We start from the raw sequence: 27,237 nt of genomic DNA, 5'->3' as shown, positions 1-27,237 counted from the left end.
CCCCCCCCCCTCCCCCATATTTTTCAGGTCCCCACGCTGCCGCCTACCTCCCCGACCACCGCCACCGCCCCACCACTCAACACCACCCTCTCTACACCTCTAACCATTCGTTAACAAAAAAATTAAAAAGTTCATTTTTGTTTAATTCAAAAAAAACATTTAAATATGATCAAAAGTTGTAAGATCCGTTAAAAGTCGCCGGAAACCGACTAGTTTTGCGGGCATGATTGTGACGGCTGAGGCGATGGGACCTCACCGCACGATCGGAACGTTCATGGAAAGCTACTTCCAAGCTACTCTCTGCCATTTCGGATTTTGACTTCGTGTCGGCATCTCATTCGTCGCAATCAATCAATGTGTTCCCAATTTTAATTCCCTTTTTAAATTTAATTTTATTCTATGGTTAAATAAAATGTTTGCCGTACATAATTTTGCAGGAAAGCAAAAAATTAAATAAACTTCTTTTCATATCATTAAAATCTTGACCTCCTCCTCCTAGGTTGCTTCATAAAAGTTAAATTATATATTTAAAGATTTTATTATAAAATGATTAATTTTTTCAGTGCAAAAATGTAATAAATACGGCTTTAAGGAAATTTCCTTCGCTGTGTCCTTTTATTAAATAAATAGATTTTAGTACGATTACATATCTGTATAAATAAATAAATAAATAAATAAATATAATATCTTTGTTCAAATACAATTATATTTTATTAAGATAAAAAATAATTAAGGAGAGAGAAAGAGAGTCAAAAGATTTTCAAATAAATAAATATACTAATAGATTTGAAGGGTAATAATATAATGTAATGTCAGAGAGCCGCAAATCTTGAAAATATAAAACAAAAAGTAGCAGTGAGAATCCAGGTGGGGTGGCATCTTAAAACCGGCAATGGCCAGTTACCAGTCATCCCTCTCCCCTTACCTGAAAGCCACGTGCACTCACCTGCACTGCCGACATTTACTGTTTACTCTTCCTCTTCTGTTACCCTGTCACTGTCTGTTCCTCTGTAAACCCTAAACCACCTCCGCCACCTCCGCCGCTACTTAGTGGAATAGCAGCGTTTCCACCCCAGCACTGCTCCGGCGCCACCGCCGCGAAGGTTTCCTCGATGGACCCGAGTCCGGTCTCGTCCACGTGCACGCTTCTATGACCATCCCCCATTTAATATTAAATCTAAACTCTTTATTAATTAACATTCAATGTGTTCACATAGCTCTACCTAAATCCCTCCTCACTTTTATTCTTATTTTTATGTCACTTCCATTTAAATTCACAAAAAAAAAAAAACAAAACAAAAAAATGTCAATATATTTTGAAATAAAATGCAAAAATAAAATCTAGAAACAACAATTTGGTCCTATGACAGAAGTATAATTTGTTGGCCACGAGTACAAATCTTAAAAATCATCTGCTAATATGTATATTATATTTACAAATTGAATTGATAACTCGAACAACATATGATTAGTTCCAACTCATTCAAAATCGGAATCAGACATCGAGACAGAGTTGTAATGAAATGAGTTGGGCATATGGGCAAGTGGAAAGGTGGAATTTGTCTCTTTCCTCTCAGTGGGTTGAGAGAGAGAGAACAGTATTTGTATGTATTAATAAAGTTTTAATATATAGTGAGGCTGGGTTTGTATTATATAGTGCTAAAGTTTTAATTAGGAGATTGATTAGGTGAATTAAAAAGTAATAAAACCACATAGGTTTAATTAATTAGTGTTGGTTGGTTGGTTTGGTCGTGTAGTTAATGTCAAATCATGGTGATACTCATAGCAATGCACATACTCCATTCATTTCATCCCCAATCTCATTAACCAATCAATAATAATACTACTAACTCATTATCCCAATTAAATTAAATTAAATGGATTTGAAAAAGTAGTTAATTATTATTATTATTGTTGGGTAAGTGGGAGCTATATTTATTATTATATATGAATGTTTTTTTGGTGACCAATTAAATTATGGTAATTAAGATAATGACCAAAATCTTCTTAATTTTCATTTATTAATTAACACCTAATTATAACGTATTCTCCATTAATTTGGGCTCCACCCCATATAATTTTTTTAACCTTTTAATTTTGTCCAATCCTAGACTAAACTTGAAACTAGTGATATATAATAATAAAAAATATATATATATAAATCTGTAAGTAAAGAAATAAAGTAGATTTTATTTGACAAAGAAACAGAGATAAGAGCTGGCGCATGCCAAGCACGTGGGATTGCAGTTGACGCAATTATTGAGTCACAAATCTCTAAGACATGGTTTTGTTCTTAGATTACTCATTTTTAATTCATGGTTATGCTAAATCTCTGTATTTAATTCATGATTAAACTGAATACAACTCAGTTTTACTTACCTTAGTAAATCCCAATTAATTGCTTCCCAAATCCAAGGTCAACTTTCTTTCCCCTTCCATTAACACCTTAATTAACCTTTTATCTAATTAATACGTATCTTACCTTAGTTCGCAAAATGTGGGGAGTTTGACTTCCAATTATTCTCCTATAGCACATTAAAAATTTAGTGTCACACGGATTACAAATATTTTTAACTGTGGTATACATTTATTACTAAAGGTTCATAGATATCAATATAGATATCAATATGAGTCAACCTAAATTTGACATAATTCAACGGCATAAAAAATACTTAAAATCACTCTTAAATTGGCATTTAATGAAATTTAATATGTAATATATATAAATTATTAATAGCTATGCATTTAATAAATGAATAGAGGAAGAAAAAACAATATAATAGGGATGCATCTAATAATTTAGTAAAGAAATTATTTGTTTTGTTTTGGTCTAATCTATGGTCACATATCAACTTTACTTTATATTATGGTACCATACAAAATCAGTAGAAAAAAAGGGAGAGATTAAATTCATGTTATTCACATTGGAGATTTCATTTAGATTTTGATATTCATAAATTTCTGATCAATAATTGAACCTCGCTATAACCAACCAATTAATTAATCCGCTAATAATTCTATTCCATTATTTAAATACCTTTTTTCTTCATAACTAACTTACTTACATTTACTAATCTAACCCTAATTAAAATCTGATAATAATAATAATAATAATAAAATGTAACGCATCCGAAGCTGTGAACCACGTGGAGCAATGACATTACGATTAAGGGGCCATTAAGATTAAACAAAGATTGTGATTTCTTTTTAATTCCATTTCTCCCATTTGATTAAACACAAACAGAGAGAGAAATTGATTAATTAGAGCGTAAACAGAGATTACACACAAATTTATATGAACAGAGGGAGGCGAAATTGATGATTAATTCAATTACGCCTCAAACCCCAAATCCTTACATTATTATTACTATTTTTTTTTAATAAGAAAAACAGAGGTTTGGAAGAAAATGTTTAGTTTTACAAGCAAAATTTAGATTTGGGGGAAGAAGAATGGAGGTGAGGGTGATTTAGTTTAATGTGGCCACAAGAATGTTTCGAAGGGTGTGGTAGTGGGAATCCAAGTGTGTGTATAATCCGCCATTGAAATCTGGTCTCCGAACAACCTGTAATCTTCTTCTTCTTCTTCTTCTACATTGCTCACTCTGTTATACCATGGGTAAGAATAAAGCCAACCTTCCAATGAGTCAGCGAATACGAACTCTTTCCCCAATTCGGTTGTTTCGTAACTCGTCCCCAAGCTTGGAAGCTCCACGATTTCGCTCAATTCCTCCGGCGTCGACGGACACAAACCGGAAGAGGAAGAGGAGGAGGAGGAGGAGGAGGAGGGGGAGGGAGACGAGGACGAGGGCGTAGGCAGGGGAGGGGTGGGGAGTTCCATGGAGGCAGCTTTGGCGGCGGCGGCCTGGACGTCGCGGGGGGAGTTGGAAGCGGGGCGAGGGAACTGATGGGCAAGTTGGGGGAAGTTGAGAATGGCGGAGTTGCCTTTGATAGTTAAAGCGGCGACGTCGTGGGCACGTGCGGCCATTTCAGGGGTGGAGAAAGTGCCGAGCCAGATCCTGCTCTTCTTTCGGGGCTCGCGAATTTCGGAAACCCATTTCCCCCATGCCCTCATTCGGACCCCACGGAAAACCGGGTGCTTGCTGTTACCGTTGCTAGTTTCCCTGGGCCGCTTCGCCCGTTTCCGGTTCGAGTCAACCGCAATCGCCGCCCCTGCCTGATCGATCTCAACCGACGACGCCGACGACGAGGAGGAGGAAGAAGAAGAGGAAGAGTTGAAAATTGCAGGGTCATTGTGAACGATAAGGCGAGCCATTGATAAAAGGGTATTATTAGAAATTGGAAGTCACCCCTACACGAATGGGTATAAAAGGGCTTATATATATATATATATATATATATATAAAAGGAGGCATCGATGCCCTTGGTCACTGTGCGTTTATCATGCACAGGGATTGTAATAGAAGCGGGTGTAGACGAGTATTTCTCTTTCCAATAATTCTTATTATTATTATTATTTTAAATAAAAATAATATTTCTCACTTTCTCTCTCAGTCTCACCCACCACCCTCTTTCCCATCATTCGTATCGGTCTTTCCCGTGTCTCTTACAAATAAAGATCTCAATATTAATATATATTATTATTATTTATAGAAAAAGAAAAAAAATGATATTAGTTATTATTAGGGGAGGGAAGGACGGTGAAGGTACAAAGAGTTGGGGGAGATGAACCCTCACAGCCTGGATTCATGGTCGTGTGGGACAATTTCGGGTTATTTTCTTTCTCATCTTTTAAAAAAGGGGTGGGGTGAAATGAATAAAATGAGAGTCCGTATACATTTAACATTTTTATGTGGAGTTCATATCAATAGAGATTATTCTTTATTTATAAAAGACTCGAGAAGATTTGAAGAGGAAAGAAGCGAAAGAAAAAGGGCTTGGTTATTGTGGGTTAGGGATGAATAATTGGAGTTGTAATTTAATGTAGAAGGAGAGGAAGAGAGCATGAAGTTTGGTTGTTATTTATGTACAAATTCAATGAATTGGGGTTGTTTGGTGTGTGGGTGATGTTGCCTTAGACTGCAAATTCTTGTTATGAAGCGTGTTGGTGTTTCCAAGCTTATACCCACTATTTTAGCACACAAATTTCCCTAATACTTCTAAATTTAATTTGTACCCTACTACTTTCTTTATTTAAACACCAATAACACATGCCCTTTTCTTTAATTTTAATTATTATAAACAATATTATTTTATTCATATGGCTTCGTAACTCGCATATTCAACCCAAATCATCAAAGTTGTTGTGGGTTTATATTTTTTTGGTTGAGTCAATTCCACTCGTTAAGAATATTTAACGTTTGTAATTGATATTAGTAATGCGTCATGAATTGTAAATGTAAGAGATTTCGAGTTACTTCAAAAGATTATAAAACAAGGGGAAAACGGTAGCCAGTATTAAACAAGCACGATTTTCTCAAAAATTAATTGAAATAAATAAATATACAAAGTAGTCCTAAGAAACGATTCAAGAACGACAATCACCCTATTGTATAGTCTTAATCAAATAATTTAAAAAACCAAAGTAAAAAAAAAACAAATAAATAAAGAGGGTCCAATAATAATAAATTAGACACTATTGAAGGGCATGGTGTTGGTTAAATGGTTGCAGTCGTTTTGGTCTCCCAAACCATATTGTAAAATTAATATTCTTTACAGTAACGGAATTCGCATCATTTTTTAATATACTCTTTTTAATAATAACCATACCATATTCTTACCCATTTAATAAAAACCAGTCGATTTCTTTATTTCTTTTTTTTTTTTTTAAAATAACTTTATTCAGATCATAGCGTACATTAAATTAAGTTGACAAAATCTAGTACTATAGTCACGTTCATATCGAGACATATTTAATTCCCACATCATTGCCAAACATGTGCTTTTATTTTTCATCCATTTTTCACTCCGGTAACTTTTATTCATCATTTTCAAATTTATTTCATTCGGTTCTTATACTTTTAAATATCGGAGTAATATATTTGTTAAAAGCATAGAATAATATATTTAATGATGCCATTATTTTGTCCATTTATTTAAATGATAAAAGATTAGGTGTGGAGTTTGAAGGCATGTTTAAATTGTTGTTGAAATTATTGATTATAAATTAATGACATAACTATAATGTTTCATTTTAATGCATCTAATGTCATTCATCTGTCCCATTGAATAATCATTCATTTCATTTGGCTTTCATCATGTTTTTTTTTTTTTAATTTATTAATTATTATGATTATTAGGTCAAAATCATGAATTCGAAAATTGAGTCGATGTACTCAAATTGTACGTGTTTATTTATTTATGGAATTAACCTATAGAACTTGGGAAGGTACATACCTTGTTTTCCACTAGCACTAAAGTCAAAAGAGGGGATAATGATTGAGACGAATTCCTAAATTTGTGTAAATATATCGATCAAAATATTTCTAATATATTTTTTAAAAATTTTAAACGTCTAGGGCTAACGACTATTGAGTAGTTGCTTTATATAAATAGATGAAGCACGATTATTTAGGTATTAAAAACGTTGGGGGAGAAAATATGATAAGAAAACTGACGAGATGAAAGGAAATAATTTTAACTCGAATGAATAATTCAATTTAACGAGGCATAAAAATACATGGTCATTAATTAGAACATAATTTGAAAGGCGAAAGTATGAAAAATGAGAGAAACATACAAACATTTATTTCATAATTGTGCAAGGATATTAATGTGGATAGTGATTGAAGCTTCAATACTAGCCCATTACCTCATGGATTCAACCCTATGATCCATTTAATATGTGGACCCATCTATCTTTTATTTTCTAGTTAAATAAATATTGTATTTTTTTAATCCAATTTCTTGATTATTTTATCTCCATCACATGGAACTCCATGTGTTCTCCATGTCCAAGATATTTATTTTTTAAAATGACAAACGTTGTAAAATTATCTTGACGTAGCAATCTGTTAGAATGTAAACAAATATAAGAGACAAATATAAGAGTAATTTGGAAACAAGTGACAAAGTTTGAGATATATTTGTTTTGTACCTAAAAATGTGTGTATAAAGTTAGAAAGAAGTATAGTGTTAACCTAAATATAGTAAAAAATTATTGTATTCTGAAATAGAAGAAAAGGATACAGAAGTCAGAGGAGACGGTCAATAAAGGATTCAATTATTTACAACCAGAAAGCAACAGGGTTATTGTGGAATGAGTACAAATAGCTGCCAAAGACTTTAAATTTGAGTTTTTCTTTTTTATTTATGGATCATGCATGTCTGTGAAGTAAAAAAGCAAACAGATATGGTAGCTCAACAGTCAATTGTGCATTTATTTACCACAAAATGGTCCTTCAAGACGACAAATTTGGATCAGAATCATTGCATAGTAAAAAATGAGTTCTGATTGGACTTGAAATTCACCCTATCCAATAATGGTGGATATGGGACTGGGAAACTTAATCCTGGTAGGCTGGCAAATTTCCATCCTTTAATGAAATAGGGACACTTCAAATCTGTCAAAATTTATTATGGTTATTGGAGTTATGAGAAAAGAAGGAAGGACCCAGAAGGAAGAACCTCATCAGGCCATCATTATAACCATATGCTCTCATTCAGAACACCTAATTTTGCAATCCCCACCATTTTTTTTTTCCATTTTGAAGCAAAGATCACTAAATTCACAGGGACCCACAATCGCTAATATTTTGATTCTAGTTTATTGTTGGTACCTGTATGATCATCTGAAGTTTCATGAGAGTAGTAGAGCCTGTGGAAGATCTTTTAAATATCTGATAATCAGGGTCCCTTCGTTTGTTGACAGCAACCCACCAAGTTCATTAACATCATCGCCCATTCCACATTGCCCCTGTTCTTCATAGGAAGCTTCGTGTTGTGGTGCCATATTAGAGATCATATATGCCTGAGTATCTGATTCCGATCTCAGAGATACGGTTCTTGAATGTGGGTCTCTCTTCAATTGGTCTGGATGGACCCAGTGAGTGAAAACATTTATTGCTTTGGATGGATGTGGTTGATGATGACCCAAAGAACGAGTAATAACTTCCATTGTGGTCCTGGAAAATGGCTTCCTACGTCGACGAGGTAGAGGGCAGTATGATTTGAAACCTGAAGTCTCACAGCCAGATGCAGAGGTTGCTGAACGGAAATCAGGATTTCTACTGCAATATTGACAAATAATCATAGTTTTGTTTTACCAGTCTGCTATATACAAGAACACTGCCACAGTTGCAGTCCATTTTCAAGGTCCTTGACATGATCCCACCGAGGTTTAAGCAGATTTTTTTCCAAAGAGAAGCTGCAAAGGAGTCATTTTGTTCTGTGCAGTTATTTTAGAGTTTCATGGATTTCCTTCATATCTTCAATGGAGCACTTACAACATCTTTATCTGAAACACTGTGTTATACCAGAATGAATGAAGGGTAATGTCATACTTCAAGGGCTTGGCATGCCAAAGGTAGCGCTTATGTACTTTCCTGACTCGGAGTTGCATCTCGAGATATCTGTCGTTTAGTATTGAAAGAAAGCAGTATGTTGTTGTAAGTAGGGAATATCCTTTTCTGCAACAATCACTGAAAATGCTTCCCAATTCAACACCTCAAAAAATGGTGGCACGAAATTGTCTGATATGATCACAGGTACACACTCATAAAAGATTGCGTCAACAACCCGTGGACTATTGAGCTCGTAACCCTTTGGGCAGATGCAGTATTTGCTGCTCTTCATATGCTGAATGTAACTCATTTTGCTTGCAATACCATGAGGCATTGGACCAAAGATCTTCATATCAGGGTTAAGACATAACCATGTATATTCCCACCATAAAAGGCATGAACATGTCTTTGTGAAGCAGGTTTTCCTCCAATATCTCTAAGAAGATTTCTCGCTACATAAGTTTCTGGAAGAGACATATCTCATCCAATTTTGAAGGCAACCGTTACATCAGTATTGCAAAGTGCTTTTAAGCAGCGCTCAATCATGGCATGCAACAAGAAAATGATCTGCTCCACCAGTTCCATTCCAGTATGGATATTTGGCTGCAATATTTTCCGAGTATTCCTTCAAAAAATTGACGTAATTTGTCCTGTTATGAGAATTACGCACATATAGGACTTGGCAGAATAATTTTCCTGATCACGTAAAGAGGAACTCATTGGTCTCCACGCAAAGCAAGAACAAGATTAAAACCCAGCATAATATAAGATCATCAAACGAACAATTCAAAACTAACACAAACATCCTGTTCATCTCTTCTAGTGAAGTTATGGACTTCGGTGGCATTTCACTCTTCATCTTCTTCCGTTTAGTTGTGCTTTTAGAATCGGTTTCTGAGACTGATGAGCTTATATTTGATATCAAGTTCTCTGAATGAACTGTGTTAACAGGTGAAGCTGGGATCGGTAGCATGGCGGTTGAAGAATTGAAAGTCATATCTATATTCTCAGGCTTTCGCAATGATAAGTTTTTAAATTCTTCTAACTCACCAAAATCCAATCCATTGCACCAAAATCTTCTAACTCGTTCCCTTAAGTGACGGTATCATTTGGTTTCACAAACTGTTCTAAGGGGAACTCAAAACTTGGTATGGAATATGAAACTAATGAGTCATCGAACTCATTTACAAGATGGAACCATTTGCAAATATATCCCTCAAGAATTCCACCATATGATTAGAGAGATTCAAGCTAAGCTTCATCTCTATCTGGAGGGCGTACGATGTTATGGAAGCTCGGCATATTTACACTACATCCTTTTGCTTCCCCTTCACAGTCTTCTTATTCATTCGACATTTGTGGCTTTCTGACACCAGAATCTGATGCTACCTAAATCAATTGGTTTGCATCTGAAAAACTCGAGTATACCATACTGAGTGAAGGATCATATGAAATAAATCATACTTCACCGGAATTTTGTTCCAAATGAAATGCTTTTGAACTATTTTCAGTCTTGCATGCATGACAAGGTAGTCCTCCTCAGGAATTGAGAGCAGAATATTTCTCAAATTAGAGATCTCTTTCTCTTGAACAAATACTGAGAATGATTCCCAGTTTAATACCTCAAAGAAAGGAGGCACGTAATTATCTGATAGGAAAACTGGAACACATGCGTTTAGAATGGCCTCAACCACTCGAGGAGTATGAACTTCATATCCCCTCGCACATATGCAATACTTACTATTTTTCATGTGCTCCCTATAGATTCTTTTCCCTTCAGCATCGCGTGCCATTGGGCCAAAAATTTTCATGTCAGGTTCTTTATTTTCCCAGTAATGAAGCAGTATTGGTCGGAGATAACCGTGCATACCCCCAGCAAAGAAGGCTAATGTAGTCCTGTCTGAAGGAGGTTTTGCTCCAGTAGTTATATCAGGGTCCTTTGTCAAATGTATATTTGTAACTGGTAAGCTAGTGTCCTTCCCAATTTGAAAGCCTCTAGCAGCGTTTGCATTGCAGAGAGCTCTGATGCAGTTCTTCATATACTTCCTTGTAAGTTTGGAGGCCTGAAATTGAATGTATTGAAAATAAATGATAACTAGACTACTAGGAAGCAGACTCCAACAAGATATTTAAGATGACAACAAATTGTAACTGAACTATTTATGCTCAAGTCAGGGTTTCGGACACACGGAACACTGTCCACAGAATACAAAGCAAACAAGCCTCAGCTACTTCAAAGGATGACATGAAAAGAGTTTCCAAGATAAGCAACAAAATACTTGAACAAGACATTGTCGATAAATCTAAATTCTGTATAGAATACATACCCAGTCGTGACAAGCAACAAGAAAATGATCAGCACCTCCAGTTCTGTTCCAGAATTGGTGGTTTCTCCTAATTAAGTTGACATAGTTCCCTAGACGTTCCTCTAGGTTCTTTCGACCTTGGGAATTTTGTTCAGAAAGTGCACTCCTTAGTAACTGCGAACTGAAAGGTAAATAGAACAAGTGAGCCTTCTTGGGATTCTTTGCAACAAATTTTTTATTCTCTTTCATCAATTTCATAAACCATCCTTCTGAGGCATATATCCCTCTCATCCGAGGTTGATGGAAAATAGGCTTTTCTCCTTCCTTGTAGATATAAACTTTAAGCGTTTTTTCCATCAAGTCATAACTCCTGCAAAGGGAACACGCAATATACGCTTCATCCTGGTTAATGTTGGTACTGGTCACAGTATCCAAATTTTCACAATAAGCTAATTGACATTGAAGACACAGGATCAACGAAGATGATAGCCGATGGGATAGACTAAATGCCAGGCCACTGCTACATGTCTAGGCAGTATGAACCAAACAATGTTTAGAAAATATTACCTCTTGAACATAGAAACATTTCGGAAAACAGAAATAATTCCTGGGCTGTTCACAACAGCAGTGGCTTTCTCAATCTCCAGTCTTGCATGTAGAAGTTCACGATCACGTGAAGAAGACAAACGACACTGTGGCTTCTACTACCAAGTAAAATCAGCAGTACAAGTGTTAGAGTCGAGTTTTTGTCAATGATCTAATTGGAACCTTAAGTTGAAATCTATACCTTCGAACAAGGAGAAGTATGACTTAGAGACAACAATGCGTTCATTTGAGATATTGATATTGGTGGCATCTCAGGACTCTTCAAAGTCGATATGTCATACCGTGCAAGTCCATCCAAGGTATCGAAAACATTCTTCGCTTGCTCAGACCTTGTATCCTTTGTAACTATTTCCTCAGTTCTACCGAAACGGTCTTCTGGAATGGAAGATGTGTTTTGAGCAGAAGACAAGTCAGATTTTCTTGGATCTACAATTAACTCTTGAGATTGATTTGAGACAAAAGAAATATGGTTTCTCATTTTACTCGTATTTAGATTGCTGCTGTCTTCACCTTCAACAACTCTCTTGTAACTGTTGTCTAAAATTTTTTCCTTTATGGGGGGATTATAACCAAACTCTACCGTCCCACTCCCAATGTCATTATCAACAGTAGAATTTCCATCTGGCATTGCCGAAGTCTCTTCAAATGGTGTACCATTCTCATATGGCATGCTATTAGCAGCATCCAAAGTCAAACCAAATCCTCTTTCTCCCTTCTTTTCAGTAATGTACTCAGTTCTTTCCTTCCTATTTTTCACATGAGTGACAGTATACAGGAAATGAACTTCTGAATGGTTTAAACTAGTGATATTTTGAAGACTCATAATGTCTGAGCTCTTTACATCAAGTGGTAGGAAAGATTTTTTCGCATAAGGATAAACGTAGCACTGGGAAACAATGAGAATTGAAATTATGATGGCTATCATAATAAGCAGCCTCCGGATTTTGATACCATGAAACAAGTTTGTACAAATATGAATAGCCATATAAGGAACCGTGGGAAGCAACCAATATCTATAAAATATTCCGATAACTTGAAGAAGCTCGGGATCACATTGGACTCCCAATTTTAAAAAACCACATCAACTTGGAGCAGTCGCATACGATCATCATGCACCTTGCAGCAACTAGATACCAATGCGTGAAAAAGGAAAACCCACAGTTATCAAACAAATCTGAATTAGCTTATGAACTACGGTTGACAATAGACAGCTAAATCATGACGAAAAATTATGAGCTAATTCAGTTACCAGCAATTAGCACCAATTTTGAGAAGACATTTCTCAGAAACCTTATCGATCGCAGGGGAATGAGATGAAAATCACAAACATTCAAAATTGCAGCTAAAACATCAAGCGGACAGAGAATTCGAAATTCAGTGTTACTCCGACCAAAACAGAAGAGAACGAAGTGTTTGCGAAATCAAAAAGAAAGTTGGATGTTCAGCTAAGCTCGAGCTTTCTTTACCTCTGAAGCTGTAGCCTCTTCAATCCTATGAGCTATGTAAGCAGCCTTTCAACTTTCAAGCTTCGTCGGTACCGTCCGTACAACGGTGATCATCTTCATCGCTTGTTTTGAAGTGATTCAGACTTCTGAGAACTGTGTCGTCGAGTCCGCCAAATTTGATGGGAGGCTAAATTATTTATATCCTTATATCATTATCTGTATCTTTTTATTTTATTAAAATGAAATCTTTCATTTAAAATATATGCCAGGTTATTTCAGAAATCATTAGCTAAAGCTTCTTTAATTGACGTGACAAGTATATTATTTATGAACCATTTCTTTTACCTCTCCCGAAAGATTTAGTAAGATTAATTTATAAAAATAATTGCAAGTACCACAAGTAATTAAAACATTTATAAACACTCCTTGTCAATTAATTAAATGTTTTATACATTATTTAATTTCACATTTCCATCTCTATTTATCTTATATTTCAAAATCATCTCAAAATTTATATACATGATCATAAGAATAAGAAAATAAACAACTCGTCTTTAGAATGGTAAACATTACCTAAAAATGATGATCATAATAAGAACGACAGATTAAACAATCTACCTTTAAAATGGTAAGGAGTATCTAAAAATTATCTCAAAATATATGACTATCATAAGAATAAGAGATTAGACCATCCACATTTAAAATGGTAAATAGTTCTCAAAATTTATATACCATATATGATGATCATAAGAATGAGAGTTTAAACAAGAATGAGAGTTTAAACCATCCGCGCCCCAGCCTAATTCTAATCCATATGTATATAAACATGGTAGAAAAATCTCAAGTAACCAAAACTAATTTCTTTCCCTCATTCAAGACTTGTATAAACTACATTAGGAACATGGATGAGGCCTACCCTTGTAACAATTGAGTGTCTTGTTAAATCCAGAATCAAACTTTGCCTATGTCAGTTGGTTTTGATCTCAAACACTCTCGTGTACCAAATTGAATGAAGGATCATGTGAAATGCATCATACTTTGCAGGCTTTTCGTGCCATAGGAAGTGTTGTTGCACCATTTTCACTCTTGAATGCATTGCAAGGTAGTTCTTCTCTGGGATTGAGAGGAGAATGTCTCTCAAATTCGGTATATCTCTCTCTTTAACAAACACCGAGAATGATTCCCAATTCAATACCTCGAAGAAGGGAGGGACGTAATTATCTGATATAATCACAGGGAAGCACTCGTTGAGAATTGCTTCGATCACCCGAGGCGTATGAACTTGATAGCCTCGAGCACATATGCAATACTTGCTTCTCTTCATTTGCTTCATGTAGGCACTTTTCCCTTCAATGCTATGAGGCATTGGGCCAACAATCATCATGTCAGGTTCTTTGCTTTCCCAGTAGTGTAGAAGAATAGGCCGGAGATAACCGTGCATGCTCCCAGCAAAGAAGGCCAACGTGGTCCTTTCGGAAGGAGGTTTCCCACCAATATCGTCTATGGGGTTGTCGATTGAATGTACAAAAGTTACTGGTAAACTGGTGTCTTTTCCAATTTCGAAGTCTGCAGCAGCATTTGCATTGCAGAGTGCTCGGATGCAGTTCTTCACCAAACGCTTTGTGAGCTTGGGAGCCTGAAATTGATCTATATCAGTCAATAATTACAAAGCATCAGGAAACCACACTTCCATTGAAAGCAATGAAAGAATATGAAACTCATAAAGAGCGTTAAACCTAACCAGTTTCCAAATGATCTCACTTGATCTATTATTCCTCTCAATCCAAATGCAAAGAACATTAATTACTAGGAAGACATAAAACAACACATCCAATAAGTTTCAGGTTGTTACAAAACAATTAGCAAGAAAACTCATTTTCATCTAGGCTAGTATTTGATTCACATAAGCATTACTGTCAAATAATGAACTGAAGCTAAATTGATATGATTAGCGAGATTGAAGAATGTCTACCCAGTCATGACAAGCAACAAGAAAATGGTCTGATCCTCCATTTCTTTTCCAAAAAGGATACTTCTTCCCAATTAAGTCAATGTACTTCCTGAGAAGCTTTTGTAGATCCCTCTTGTTGCGGAATTTGTTTCCAAATGCGACCCTTAGGAACTGTGAACTGAAGGGCAAATAAAATAAATGAGCTTTCTCAGGGTCCTTCACAGTAAACTTTTTGTTTTCTTCCAATAATTTCATAAACCATCCTTCTGAGGCATATATTCCAGTCAATATAGGCTGATGGAAAATGGGTCTTTGTCCTTCCTCGTATATATAGACTTTAAGCATTTTTTCCATCAACTCGTAACTCCTGCAAAGATGACAAACCACAAGCTTTGCCTTAGTAAAGGTTGATTGATGTTTCGCTAAGGTAAAAGAGAATGAGCAAAAATAATCCTACAAAAGGAGCTCTGTCCCTCTCATAAAACAAGTCAACCCAGATAATGTAAAGCTTGGTAACTGGAAATGGATTTAGGAAGAAACGTTCAGAACAAAATTTTTAGCCTTTGTCTTTCAACTGTAGACTATATAACCTTACAAAAATGTTAACCTTTTGCTTTCATTTCCCCATAAAGAACAAATATGTTTGGGAGTATTATTCACCATTTAAAGTTCAGGAAACTAAGCTCAATGTAAGTGGCATTGGGCAGAATCAAGAGTGCTTAACCACAACATTGTCTCCAAAGAACATTGGAAGATGCAAGAAAAATGAAAAACACCAAATGTTTTAAGGTATTGGATTACCTCGTAAAAATGGAAATGTTTCTGAAAATAGAGGCATTAATTCCTGGAGTGCTCCTTAATACAGAAGAATTTTCAATCTCCCGTCTTGCATAGTGTAGTTCACGATCACGTCGGGATGTCTGTGGACATTGCCGCCTCTGCTACCAAGTGTCATTACGAGTGAAAATTTTAGAACTCTAGATGGTTACAGTTACCCAAATCTGGAACCTCGAAATGTAATCCATACCTTCAAACAAGAAGACTTGTGAGCCCTTGATAACTTTGAATACATTTGGGATATTGATATAAATGGCCCACTCAATGTTGATATGTCTGGCCCCCCCTTTCTGTCATTCAAGACAACTGAATCCTTCTTCCCTAGCACAACTCCATCATCGTTTTCTAATTCTTCCATACTGCTTCTGGTATCCTCTTCTTGGCCAGCCAATGCATCTGGAGTCGCGGAAATGTTAGAATATGTATGATCAACCTTTTTAATGCTATTGTTCATAGTTCCATGGGATTGTTTTGAAACAACTATGCTTTGATTTCCAATTTCACTCACACCTGGACTGCTAGTGGCTTTACCTTCATCGGCTGTCATGTTACTATCTTCTAAAACATCTCCCTTCATCAGGGGGCTGTAACTTAATTCTGCATTCGTTTCCCTTATGACAGTATCCTCTGTCAGATTACTCTTTTCCTCCTCATCAACGGACTCTTTCTTCAAGAATTCTGATGTCAAATCAACAACTTCTGTTCTTACCTTTTTGTTAGTATCATAATCAACATTTTCCTTTGTATCCAAGTTGTTAATACCCGTATCAACTGTATCAAATCTACAAAGTCCTAAATTGTTCATATGACAGACATTCTGAACCATCATAAGAGTTGAGGCCTTATCGTTTAAACTTTTTGTGTACTGAAACACAGAATATTGGAAAGAAAAGAGAGTAATAAGTATCATAATTATGATAATTAGAAGCCGCCGGATCTCCATAACGCCAAAAATCCAACCAATTACCTAGTCAGTATTCCAAATCGCACAATTGATAGACAAATATCTCCATTAAACAAAGCTAGCCACAATAAGATCAATGCACGATAGACGGAATAAAAAATCTCTCTGTACACTGTAGCACCATACCGAACAAATCAACTTACGCGTGCAAAATATACCAATTCCTCTCTTCCCAGATACAAATTAGATATACCATACTAGTTCTGAATCCCCATCGATTATGAACTAATGATTGATAATTATACCTTGTTTCTTAAAATCGAAATCTCCATCAGATCATTGCAATCAGGGAAAGAAAAATTATAAGAATCTGTAAAGTGCTTTTACCGGGGAAATGGTAGGTCCCAACTCTTTTTGAAGGAGAATCTAGATTCTCGATGACGACAAGTGAAAAAACGAAGTTCACCCAGAAAGGCAAGAAGGGATATTGAATGAGGACCAGCTTACGAGTTCGTTAACGTTGGGACGTGGATTGGCCCGCCGTTTCAGAGAGAATGAAGCGGCAATCATTGGAAGTTTATCACAGAGCCATCTGTGGGGCTGAGCTCAAATCCGTTGGTGCATGAATCAATTATTTCCAGTCGCAAATCCTGAATCTCATCTGGTACATCAAGGAGATTCGAATCTTTGATGAAAAAGGAAATTTCTGCCCATTTCTAACCAGAAACAGAGAACGTCTCTGAATCCGAACTTCTACGTTCCAAGCGTCTCGTCAAAAAGCTAAAAAGGCGTGGAATAATAATTTTGCTTTTATTAAATTTAAATAAATGATGATTTTGATCTAATTAATTAAATTGTAAATTTATTTCTAACTCTATTTAGTTTTTAATTTTTAAAAATTATTTAATATATCCATAAATCTTAAATTTGTGTTCATAAACTTTATAAAATACTATAATTTTTTAAGTTTGCATTTATTTAATCTCTAAAATATTTTTAAAATATTTAATACAGTTCCTAAAATTTAAAAATTAATTATATATCTAGTATTCAAAAATTTAAAATTGTATTTATTTAATCTTTAGATTTAAGAAAATAGTAAAAAAAAAATCTCTCAACTTTAGATCATCCTTAAACTTAGGAGGATCTTTTTTAGGATCTTTTTTTTACTTCCCCATGTCCCGTGGGACAATATCGAAAAAGGAAAGAGAGGGATGGGGTTTCTCTCACTTTTGGCATAGCATGGCATAGTGGGCCCAGCGGGAAGCCCGCACGATGGGCTATTAGCTCAATAGTAGAGCGCACCTCTGATAATTGCTTCGTTGTGCTTGGGCTGTGGGGGCTCTCAGCCACATGGATAGTTTAATGTGCGCGCTTAACCTTCAGATATGGATCATCTAAGGCACATTAGCATGACGTACTTCTCTTGTTTAAACTAATTTTTTCAATTTGTTCTAGTATGGTGTTTGTTCTATCAGTCGGATCTTTGATCGTTGTTTCTATCAACGAAAAAGTTCTCCGATCCATAGATCGAATTATAATGGACGAAAATTTTTAATTTTGTATTAACTAAATTCTTAAATTTTTTATTTTATATTTATTAGGTGATTAGCATTGGGAAAAGGGAATTATGTAGGAAGATCCTAAAGTTTGGTTTTAATTGGGTTAAGAGTTGGTTGAATAATATTGGGTGGATCATATTAATATGCATAGGAAATTTATGAACACAAAATAGCAATTTACTATAAAATGCATTTTGTATACTAAATTACAGCCACTTCTTTGATTGTTCCTACACATGTTGAGTCCCTTGTCTCCCATCTTTAACAAATCTCTTCCAAAACCAGTGGTTCTGCCACAGCAGATACACTTCTTCGATAGGGACTTGCTTAGTTTCTGGCAACAGGAAGTAGATGAAGCTGGACATTATTACTATCAAACCTGCGAACAACAGGAAGATCCCATACCGGAGATGGCACATAGCGGCTAGGAAACACTGCGCTATCAAAGCCGTGAAAAGCATGTTGACACACACCACCATGCTCTGCCCGGCTGATCTTGTCTCCAATGGAAACAACTCGCTCGGCACGAGCCAACCGAGCGGCCCCCATGACCTTCCGTAAGCCAACACGAATATGCAGATGACTATCACTAGGAAGATCCCTACCCCCTTTGGAAGTTCCTCCTCCCCTTGGTCAAGCTTCAGCGCCAGTGTCACAGCTACTGCAATCTGCAGGCGCGTATGTGTTAGCATTTTCTGTTAAGAAATTGGTTTATTACAGGTTAAGTGAATTTACCAGGCAACATATCATTTCTGCACCAGCTTCGAGGAAGAATGCTCTCCTGCCAAACTTATCTACCAAGAACATTGAAATGAAAGTGGCAAGAACAAGTGCAGCACTTGTGATGGTTGATGAATAGAGAGCTGCATCAGAACCAAACCCCAAGCTTTGAAACATGACAGGTGCATAGAACAGAATGGAGTTCATGCCAGTGAGTTGCTGGAATGCTGGAATTCCCAACGCTCCAATCACGAGCTGGGGTCGGTTTTTTCGCTGAAGGAGGTTCCTAAACGGGTGTTTTATTGCTCGTGCAGCATTGCTCGCATCAACAAGATCGGCGAATTCGGCGTCGACTTTGGTCGTGCCTCTGATTTTCTCTAGCACAGTTCTTCCCTCCTCCACTCTGCCCTGCTCCACCAAACTGTTTGGTGTCTCAGGAAGGAAAAGTCCCCCAATGAACATCAAAGTAGCTGGGACTGTGGCCAATCCAAGAGACAGCCTCCATCCCCATGGATGAATCTTATCAGTTCCATAGTTTATGAAGTTTGCAATCAGAATCCCCAAGCAAGTAGTTAGTTGAAACAGTTGGTTAACCGCTCCCCGAATCTTCGCCGGGGCCATTTCGGATAGATACAAAGGCACAGCCTGCACAATCAGGAGACAAAAACAAACAAGAATTAGACATCAGGTAAAGAGCCTTCAAATTTCACCACACAACCAACAGCCTTCTTCTTCTTACTTGGTTACCAAAACCGATACCGATGCCGAGGAAAATTCGTCCAATGATCAGCATTGCGACGTTCATTGCAGCAGCATTGATCGCACCACCTAGAAAGAAACTAACCGATCCAACAAGGATGCTCGCTCTTCGGCCTCGTTTTCTTGTTACATAAGAAGCCGAAAAAGTAGAGACAAGAGCAGCAAAGTATAAAGAGGATGTGAAAAGTGTTAGAACTTGATTGTCATATTTACAGTAATCCGTCTCTTTCAGATGAAGCTGCTTTCTTCTGAACACTTTTGGGAAAAATTGCTCCAGAAAATCATCCATGGAAGTCACCCCACCTGAGATTTTAGACCACTCTGCTTCATGAACGTGTCTAACGGATATTGTTTTCTTTAGACTTCCTTAAAGTTTTTAAAATGCACGCCTTTCATTCTCCTTCCAACCGAAAGGATCTCACAAACATATAACCAAAAACTTAAAAATTTAGAACCTTAATTTTCAAAACCTTAAGTGTAGGTGCCATATAACCACCAATCTTATTCTTGGTAAAGGGCATAATCACTGATCATAATTCATCTCTTTGTTCTTAAATTCAAAGTCAACGAGATAGAAAACAGAGTTCAGTGTGTCAAAAATTTCTTAAAAATCTTCAAATTTCAGATGAACAAACAATTCCAGAGAGGAAAAACAAGAACATAAGAACACAAAAAACTGTTCGTACTGAAAAATGGAGAACAAACATACCAGAAACTCCAAGATCGTAGCCAAACAAAGACCCACCAAGGGCAGCAACAAAGCAAGCCGCAATGAAATACCCAGTGATTCGATACTCATAAAGATGAGCCCTTTTCAATGGCGCCCCATCTGCAAATCCTCCTCCAGCCATTTCTCTGTCTCTCTGAAACTGAAAAGGCGACGTGGGATTCTAAATATCGAGAGAACAAGGAACCGACAGCAGCTGCTGGAGTCGGACTTGAAGAATGGTTTGAAAATGTATATGAAATTTCAACCCACTTGTGTCTGAAAATTGGATAAATTATTGAGAAAAAAGCGGGCATTCAAAGAGATGATGGGACCTTGGTTACCATGTGCACACAAGTGTTGACTAATTGAACTTTGAATATGAAAATGTAGGGAATCAATTTCTAAAACATAATCCAATACCATGCTGCAAAAACCTTTCAAAATTCAATCCATTTTGAATTAGTCAAATCTTATACACTTCCCGACCTTTTATGAATATCAATTTAATACCCTGATGCAACATAGAAGATATTTATTTCCTATAAGATTGGTAGATTACTTTTAATTTATTGTTAGACAATGATCAATCTCATAGATTTAATACCATAATGGAGTGAGTAAATGGATTGCAAATTTCATGAAAGCTCTAACCAATCAATCCAATCTTATATTGATTACAACTTGGTCCCCATCTCATATTTGCTAACGTTTATTAAAGAATTAGGTTTAAAAAATATTAGGGTTCTTAAATTTTCAAAAGTCCAGCAAAAGGATAGTGGTTGACGGAGACTTTTGGGCGTTGACTAAAGAACCAGAAAATTATTAAGTTTGTACTTATCCAACTTCATTTCACTCTCTTACCAACTGCTTTTCATTATCCAAATATCCACGTACATGCCTGGCTGGACCCTGAAGAAAAAGCCAATAGTAATAATAATAATTAAATGTAGATTTTAATTTAATAGCGTTTTAAAAAACTGGGCACTTTTTATAAATATTTCGAAATTTGGGATTCAGTTTAAAATTGTCCATTATTTCAGACATAATATAACAAGATTCCTTGCAACAATATTTGAATATATCTTTAATTAATATTATTTGAAGCTGATGTAACGGTGTATTCAATAATTATCAACTATGAAATTTTTGTTTTTTTGTTTTTTTATATCTAATGCATTTTAATTTGACAAATAACGTTTACCCTACTTCATTTAATTCATTTTATTGGTCCAGTCAACATTAGCATGTGAATATTAATACTGTAACAATGACAGCCTATCAAATATATATATATGTATAAATACATTAATAAAATTTAATTAAAATTCTTACATAAGTATATCAATAAACTGATATAAGGGACTAAGTGAGAATTTGGTTGTGGGAACTGATGCTACGGGCTTTTGTTGCTAAAGGGAGGTAGTACGACATGACGTTCAAGCTCTGGGCGTCCAACCTCTACGTTGCATGGCACGGGCGAAAGGAGTTTTATGAGACCAATAATTCATCTGGTCTGCACGTGACGTGTGGATATTCCGACATATCGACTTGGAGAAGCTTTGGTTTGCTATTACTACTCAGGAAAGGCCCGATGGGCCTGGAGCTTTGCGTATAATGGGCCTCTCCTAGTATCGCGGCCCATTTAATGCTTGTACTAAAATTGAATTATTTTAACATTTTTTTTCCTTTGTCCAATAGTGTCAATATATAATAAAAATATAGTTAAATTGCGTAATTTGGAACTTGATCAAAGTTTAGATTGGATGCATATATGTACTAAAAAATGATTTAATGTATAGATTTCACAATTATGAAGATATATTAAGTATAACATAATTTTTTTTTGAAAATAATGTATTTCTTCCCATCAAACATAAACTCTCGTTACTTTGTTCGGACTTTCATCCCACAAATATTAATCGGACTAAAATCTAAAATACACATTTATTGAATTTTAAATTTTGGTCCCGTTGAAAAAAAGAAAGAAAGAGAAAAATAATTCGTAGACCGATCTGGTCTAAGTTGCAGATTCGATCGCCCAAACACCGCGAGTTGCTCCGAAAGCAGGGCCGATAAATCGGCGATTTGATCCGAAGAGGAGTTTTGAGCAAATCAACAATTCGTTCCAGTGAGGAACAAAGATCATGATTCTGATAGAAATATTCATTGTGCCAAATTAGTAGAGATGCATTTCTACTGTGGATTTCTCTCATCCCGCCACGCTGTGCCATAATCCAGGTTTTTGAGTTCATACTTGGTCTTCCTTGACAGGATCACTTGACTTAGGGTTATGTTTCTCTGTTTCAAAGAACTGTTCCCCTGCCCTAACTTGGATTCATTTCCTTTCTGGTAATTTATTCCATTTACTTTTGGCGAGTTGGCCTACTCTGAAATTTTTTCTTTTCTTATGTCTTAAGTATTCTGGATCACCACGGATTTTACAGTGATTGAGGTGTATGTGAAGAGAATGAGTTGAGATGGGGTTTTGGTTCTATATAATGGGTGCTTTTGATTGTTGGTCTATTGTTTGTAAGCTACCTAGTTTTCTTTTTCTTTTTTTTTAATATATTTTTTTAAAACATCTAAGCATGTTTGCAAGATTTGGTGATCGCGTGATCTGAATTGCCATCTAAATGTATGCCAGAAATTAACCGTATGGAATGTTACTTTATTCCCAGACCGAATATATTTATTTCGATCCTGTATGCATTTGGAGTGTTTTAGGTAATCTTACAGCAAGTTCCATCATGATTTACATGTTATGTTTTTGTGTGGGTCAGTTTTGATTGGGATAAGGAAAACTATGTTTTTAAATTTGAGAGTGGATTGAATATCCAGCGACTTTTGTTTAAGGCAACAAAGAATCAGATGTTTCTGACATTTTGGAAATGCCACCGTGAGTTTTGTGTTAAAAAGATTTCCTGATTTGGCAACAGTCTATGTTAGGACAAAGTATCAATGTAATTGGCTTGTTTGTAAAATGTAGTAGATTTCTTCTTTTTATTTATTATGGAACCTGAGGATTTACCTACAATGATTAAATCTGGATCTTGCAATCTGCTGCATCTTTTGGCATTTTACAGCACTCAATGTATGTTTCATCGATGGGCAAGGTTTAAATATCATGATATGTTTATCAAATTTGATATTACTCTTACACTTGAGGTTCTTTTTATATATCAGCCTGAGTCAAGAATTGATGGATGATTGTGAATCGTGATCTTTGGTAAACTTTTAACTCGAAGCATGGAGGAGGACAATCGGCTTGAGCTTAGCTTGGGCTTGTCTTGTGGAGGATCATTGGTCAAGGACAAGGGTAAAAGTGTCTGTTCTTCTGATGTTGGAACAGAAGAAACTGATAGAGGCAGTAAAATAATTGATGATTTCAAGAATTTCCTCCAAGGTGGCAATCAGAGACAAGATATGAGTTCAGGTCTCTTGAGAAGTGACTCGATGAAGGTTAAAGAAAATTTTTTTAATGACCTTTCCCGGGCTCATATAGATGGATATAATTCTATGAATTTGAAGGCCACTGGAGTCTGGGCAATGAAAAATGAGAACCGTGTAGATATCCAGGAAGAAAAACAGCCTGAAGTGGGTAATAAACGAAAGATATTATTTGAGGAGATAAACGGCCAAAAGAAGCTTGAAGGAGAGTCTTGTCAGAACAATGTAGAGAACGCAAAAACATCACTTTTTTCCACATACGAGGACGGTTCTGCAGCTGAAATTGAGGATGTAGGAGAGTCTGAACTTGAGGGTTCTACATCAAAGCCAGTTTCACAAAATGATGGACATTCTGAGTTAAGTACTACAGACTTGAGTGGGCAGAAGAAGTTCAACAGTTCATCAAGTAGTGACCTTGAGCGTCATAACTTAAACAGAAGTGTTCCGTTCTCTATTCAAACTACAAGTATGCGGAATGGTATTTATCCATCAATAGTCAAAGAGTCTCACGATGCTGGTGGATCCAGTTCAACTGGTCATTCTCTGCATGGCACAAGGCAAGTTTTCCTCTCTGGAAGTGGTGCACAATGTGAAGTCCAGCCTATGAATCCTGGGAACTTGCCTTTGATGTTTGGCTATTCTTCTAGCCAGCTTCCGACTTTAGATAAAGATAATTCCTGGGGTTTGATTTCCCAGGCGCAGTTGCATAATCCCTGTAGCAGAGGTCAAACTTCTTCAGGTAAACATCCTATCCTTAATTACTAATAAAAATATGAATCTGAAAAGCTCATTCCATAATCTTGTAAGATAGAAATAAAACTGCCTTCTGTTCCCTTTCTTCGTAATTCTGGATCGATCTTGGTTTGAAACTATATCATTGAATGTTAACAGGAGGAGCGTTCATTGACAATTTGGTTGTTCAGAAGGAATGTGGAAGAAATTTATGCATATATTTTTTATTATTAAACAATTTTGAGGTTTCGTCTGTAACTACGAGCTTGGCTTTAACATGGGTTTAACAGATTTTGATAGAATTTACTCGGCTTTTCTTTCCTTACAAGTTATAAGGAGAAGCTTATTCAACCTCTTTTCCTACTAGTACTTGTACCAAATACTTACCCGGCCCCTCATAGTCTGAAGTAATGACTAAGAACTATCTTTCCACAATTTCCCACCATCTATTCATTAAGGTTAAATTGACATTTTGATTTGTTTGGTTTCAAGAATGTCACAATTTAGTTCGTATGGTTTTAAATGTTAGAATAAGTAGTTTAGGAGGATTTTATCAAGTCACAAGGGATTATTTATGAAGTTTGAACCAAAAAAATGGAATTCTAACTTTTATAACCGTAGAGACTAAATTCTAACTTTCACCCCTTCAATAATTTGGTCCATTCATTAACAGGACAATTTTTCATATTATATTATCAATGTCCCCTCACCCTTCTTCCTTCGGTGTACTTCCACGATTGAAGGTCTATCAAATTTGAAGGATACTTACAATGTCCACTTTGTATGATATCTGTGTACCATCCTATATACCTTAGGGTGATTTCCTTTACCTTTGAAGTTTGTAATTCATGATAAATTCTTACCCTTTGTTATGAATGTTCGTTGGATGCAAGGAATTCTTCCTAATTCAGCTGAGGCTACTCCATATGATGCCAGGACGTTTGAACAAGACAAAACTGGTAGCAAACAGCCTATCGTGGAAGAAGGGTCCTCTTCTCAAGCAGGGGAAAAGGGAAGCAGCGGTAGCCTCGGAGCAAAAGACGCATTTGAACGATCGGCAGGAGGTTTGTTAAACGAAATTTCTGCTATAAGGCCAGGCCTCGCAGCAGATGTCAAATTTGGGGGATGTGGTTCTTTCCCCAATCTACCATGGGTTTCTACCACTGGTCCAGGTCCAAATGGTAGAACAATTTCTGGTGTGACTTACAGATACAATGCAAACCTGATCAAGATTGTCTGTGCTTGCCATGGTGTACACATGTCTCCTGAGGACTTCGTTCAACATGCTGGTGAAGAGTGTGTTGGTTCGGAAAATGAAACTGGTTTGGCTCCATTCTCAAATAACAACAACCCTTCATCCTCTGCACAAAACTGACACAACGTTTTATCTTTTCATAGTTAGGAATACTCTTTTGGATTGAATTAAACAGCATTCCCTGTATTATCCCCTTAGCACTTCTCATCATTTTTCTTGGTCACTTCTTTTTTACTGTCTCAATCTTGAGAAACTGGGAATTTTTTGTTTAAACTGATTCAACTGACTTCTGTACAAGGTCTGAGAATGACAGAATTACATTCTTGGAAGCTTTTCTGTTTAGTATGACATGATAGCTGCTCAAATGTTCTCAACCTTGTCCAGAGCCTGGAATAAATCATGTTCTGTATCCATATTCCATCTGAATAGAGCCAAATTTGCAGAAATGGAGCTCAAGAAGTTGACAAATGCAGAATCTCTTGGGTTTGAAATTTCATTTCAGATCAGAATAGCTGTTTTGCTCGGCAGAGTAGTTGGAAGTTTCACACGTGTCAGCAACCCGCTTGTCTGTCTTTGTGCAGCTTATCCTGTCAGCTTTTCTCTTTTGTAACCAATCAGATTGTTGACCACCATCCACGTGGTAGAAAATTTCTTGTGTTCACACTGCCAACTAGCTCCACGTTCCATTTTTTGACATTGTTTAAGAACTTTTATTTGGTAAATATTTCTTTAAATTTTAGTATAATGATGCCATTATTCAATTCTTTTTCCATGATATGTAAATTAAAATTGATATGTTTTATATATCCTTGCACTATCTTTTATTTGAGGTTGAAATTTGACTTGATTAAGTAATTATGGTAAATACAAAAGAATTTGGAAGACAAAAAAAAAAAAAAAGTGAGATCCCACCTCTGTTGGAGAGGAGATCCCACATCCTTGGAATGCTACAAAAGGCAATCATTCGAAGGGAAGGCAGCCAGAGCTGCTGTGACAAGATTCAAACATGGTGCTGTTTGTGCAGACAGAGGATGATCATCATAACTCTTCAAGGCTCAACATTGGAAGCGGCTTCAAATAAGAAAAAAGAAGTCTTGATCAAACATGAAGGAATGCAACAGCGAGGAGCAGGTGCACTTTCACAACCATAAACACACGACATTCTTGTACCTGACTTTGTTTTCATGAACACAGAGATGCTTGGGGCCATGTCAAGCAACAGATTATCCTCTTTCGCTGTCTGCAACTGAGGGCACAATGATTACACAGATTAAGGAAGAGATGGAAATGAAGAGATCAGTTATTCCCTCTATATCAGACTCTACCGCAAGTACATCAAGGACAACAACTCTTAATGAAAGGAAATCTGTCTCCAACACCACTCTTTGGTCCGTCAGCCACGTAGTTTTAAAAATTCGTCTGCTAGGGAGAGGTTTCACACCCTTATGAAGAATGTTTTGTTCCCCTTTCCAACCGACGTGGGATCTCACAATCCACTCCCTTAGAGGCCCAATGTCCTCGCTGGCATACCACCCGGTGTCTAGC

The 27,237-nt window shown here is 36.3% G+C and overlaps 5 protein-coding genes and 1 pseudogene across 10 annotated transcripts; 1 reads left to right on the top strand and 5 right to left on the bottom strand.

The window, feature by feature from the left end:
- Positions 1-3,245: 3,245 nt before the first annotated feature.
- On the bottom strand, positions 3,246-4,425 carry LOC111440123 (ethylene-responsive transcription factor TINY-like). The gene has a single exon (XM_023077461.1). The coding sequence runs from the start codon at positions 4,271-4,273 to the stop codon at positions 3,473-3,475; it is 801 nt and encodes a 266-aa protein (XP_022933229.1). The 5' UTR covers positions 4,274-4,425; the 3' UTR covers positions 3,246-3,472.
- Positions 4,426-7,313: 2,888 nt separating this feature from the next.
- Positions 7,314-9,456, bottom strand: LOC111434018 (annotated as a pseudogene).
- Positions 7,314-12,995, bottom strand: LOC111440979 (probable glycosyltransferase At3g07620). Of its 2 annotated transcripts, none has more exons than XR_002710060.1 (5): positions 11,553-12,995; positions 11,333-11,466; positions 10,787-11,135; positions 7,737-10,522; positions 7,314-7,520 (listed from the first exon to the last, which is right to left on the bottom strand). XR_002710060.1 is itself a non-coding variant. In XM_023077832.1 (5 exons), exons 2-5 carry the CDS (start codon positions 12,354-12,356, stop codon positions 9,854-9,856), a joined length of 1,956 nt encoding a protein of 651 aa, XP_022933600.1. In that variant the 5' UTR covers positions 12,357-12,497; positions 12,838-12,995; the 3' UTR covers positions 7,364-9,853. The 2 variants fall into 2 exon arrangements, 1 of the variants encoding a protein (XP_022933600.1); XM_023077832.1 differs by having other exon boundaries at positions 7,364-10,522; positions 11,553-12,497; positions 12,838-12,995.
- A 666-nt stretch (positions 12,996-13,661) lies between these two features.
- On the bottom strand, positions 13,662-17,274 carry LOC111438049 (probable glycosyltransferase At3g07620). 3 transcript variants are annotated; one of them, XM_023076017.1, is made up of 5 exons: positions 16,136-17,274; positions 15,795-16,000; positions 15,569-15,708; positions 14,789-15,134; positions 13,662-14,452 (listed from the first exon to the last, which is right to left on the bottom strand). In XM_023076017.1, the coding sequence occupies exons 1-5, from the start codon at positions 16,545-16,547 to the stop codon at positions 13,784-13,786; spliced, it is 1,773 nt and encodes a 590-aa protein (XP_022931785.1). In that variant the 5' UTR covers positions 16,548-17,274; the 3' UTR covers positions 13,662-13,783. The 3 variants fall into 3 exon arrangements, with proteins under 3 accessions (XP_022931785.1, XP_022931773.1, XP_022931779.1); XM_023076005.1 differs by having other exon boundaries at positions 15,795-17,274; XM_023076011.1 differs by having other exon boundaries at positions 15,569-15,705; positions 15,795-17,274.
- Positions 17,275-18,180: 906 nt separating this feature from the next.
- LOC111438096 (sugar transport protein 14-like) lies at positions 18,181-20,521 on the bottom strand. The gene is made up of 4 exons (XM_023076041.1): positions 20,259-20,521; positions 19,530-19,852; positions 18,806-19,435; positions 18,181-18,738 (listed from the first exon to the last, which is right to left on the bottom strand). Exons 1-4 carry the CDS (start codon positions 20,398-20,400, stop codon positions 18,301-18,303), a joined length of 1,533 nt encoding a protein of 510 aa, XP_022931809.1. The 5' UTR covers positions 20,401-20,521; the 3' UTR covers positions 18,181-18,300.
- Positions 20,522-22,228: 1,707 nt separating this feature from the next.
- On the top strand, positions 22,229-26,453 carry LOC111438066 (ninja-family protein mc410-like). Of its 3 annotated transcripts, none has more exons than XM_023076035.1 (4): positions 22,229-22,496; positions 23,442-24,444; positions 25,331-25,759; positions 26,136-26,453. In XM_023076035.1, the coding sequence occupies exons 2-4, from the start codon at positions 23,505-23,507 to the stop codon at positions 26,300-26,302; spliced, it is 1,536 nt and encodes a 511-aa protein (XP_022931803.1). In that variant the 5' UTR covers positions 22,229-22,496; positions 23,442-23,504; the 3' UTR covers positions 26,303-26,453. The 3 variants fall into 3 exon arrangements, with proteins under 3 accessions (XP_022931803.1, XP_022931798.1, XP_022931802.1); XM_023076030.1 differs by having other exon boundaries at positions 22,229-22,607; XM_023076034.1 differs by having other exon boundaries at positions 22,229-24,444.
- The last annotated feature ends 784 nt before the right edge of the window (positions 26,454-27,237 follow it).

Source organism: Cucurbita moschata, unplaced genomic scaffold (genome assembly GCF_002738365.1).
Source record: "Cucurbita moschata cultivar Rifu unplaced genomic scaffold, Cmos_1.0 Cmo_Scf00003, whole genome shotgun sequence".
Taxonomy (NCBI): Eukaryota; Viridiplantae; Streptophyta; class Magnoliopsida; order Cucurbitales; family Cucurbitaceae; genus Cucurbita; species Cucurbita moschata.
The sequence above is the reverse complement of the archived record's forward strand: the minus strand, read 5'-3'. Positions and strand labels throughout refer to the sequence as shown.

Excerpts from the sequence above, each read along its gene's own strand:
- LOC111440123 (XM_023077461.1), bottom strand. The coding sequence starts at position 4,273 with ATGGCTCGCCTTATCGTTCACAATGACCCTGCAATTTTCAACTCTTCC.
- LOC111440979 (XM_023077832.1), bottom strand. The coding sequence starts at position 12,356 with ATGGCTATTCATATTTGTACAAACTTGTTTCATGGTATCAAAATCCGG. Across the intron at positions 11,467-11,552 it reads ATACTTCTCCTTGTTCGAAG|AAGCCACAGTGTCGTTTGTC; the intron begins GTATAGATTTCA and ends ACTTGGTAGTAG. Across the intron at positions 11,136-11,332 it reads AATGTTTCTATGTTCAAGAG|GAGTTATGACTTGATGGAAA; the intron begins GTAATATTTTCT and ends TTCCCTTTGCAG.
- LOC111438049 (XM_023076005.1), bottom strand. The coding sequence starts at position 16,547 with ATGGAGATCCGGCGGCTTCTAATTATCATAATTATGATACTTATTACT. Across the intron at positions 15,135-15,568 it reads AACATTTCCATTTTTACGAG|GAGTTACGAGTTGATGGAAA; the intron begins GTAATCCAATAC and ends TCATCTTTGCAG. Across the intron at positions 14,453-14,788 it reads TTGTTGCTTGTCATGACTGG|GCTCCCAAGCTCACAAAGCG; the intron begins GTAGACATTCTT and ends GATCAATTTCAG.
- LOC111438096 (XM_023076041.1), bottom strand. The coding sequence starts at position 20,400 with ATGGCTGGAGGAGGATTTGCAGATGGGGCGCCATTGAAAAGGGCTCAT. Across the intron at positions 19,436-19,529 it reads GTATCGGTTTTGGTAACCAA|GCTGTGCCTTTGTATCTATC; the intron begins GTAAGAAGAAGA and ends CTGATTGTGCAG. Across the intron at positions 18,739-18,805 it reads CAGAAATGATATGTTGCCTG|ATTGCAGTAGCTGTGACACT; the intron begins GTAAATTCACTT and ends ACGCGCCTGCAG.
- LOC111438066 (XM_023076035.1), top strand. The coding sequence starts at position 23,505 with ATGGAGGAGGACAATCGGCTTGAGCTTAGCTTGGGCTTGTCTTGTGGA. Across the intron at positions 24,445-25,330 it reads CAGAGGTCAAACTTCTTCAG|GAATTCTTCCTAATTCAGCT; the intron begins GTAAACATCCTA and ends GTTGGATGCAAG. Across the intron at positions 25,760-26,135 it reads TGGTTCGGAAAATGAAACTG|AAATGGAGCTCAAGAAGTTG; the intron begins GTTTGGCTCCAT and ends CCAAATTTGCAG.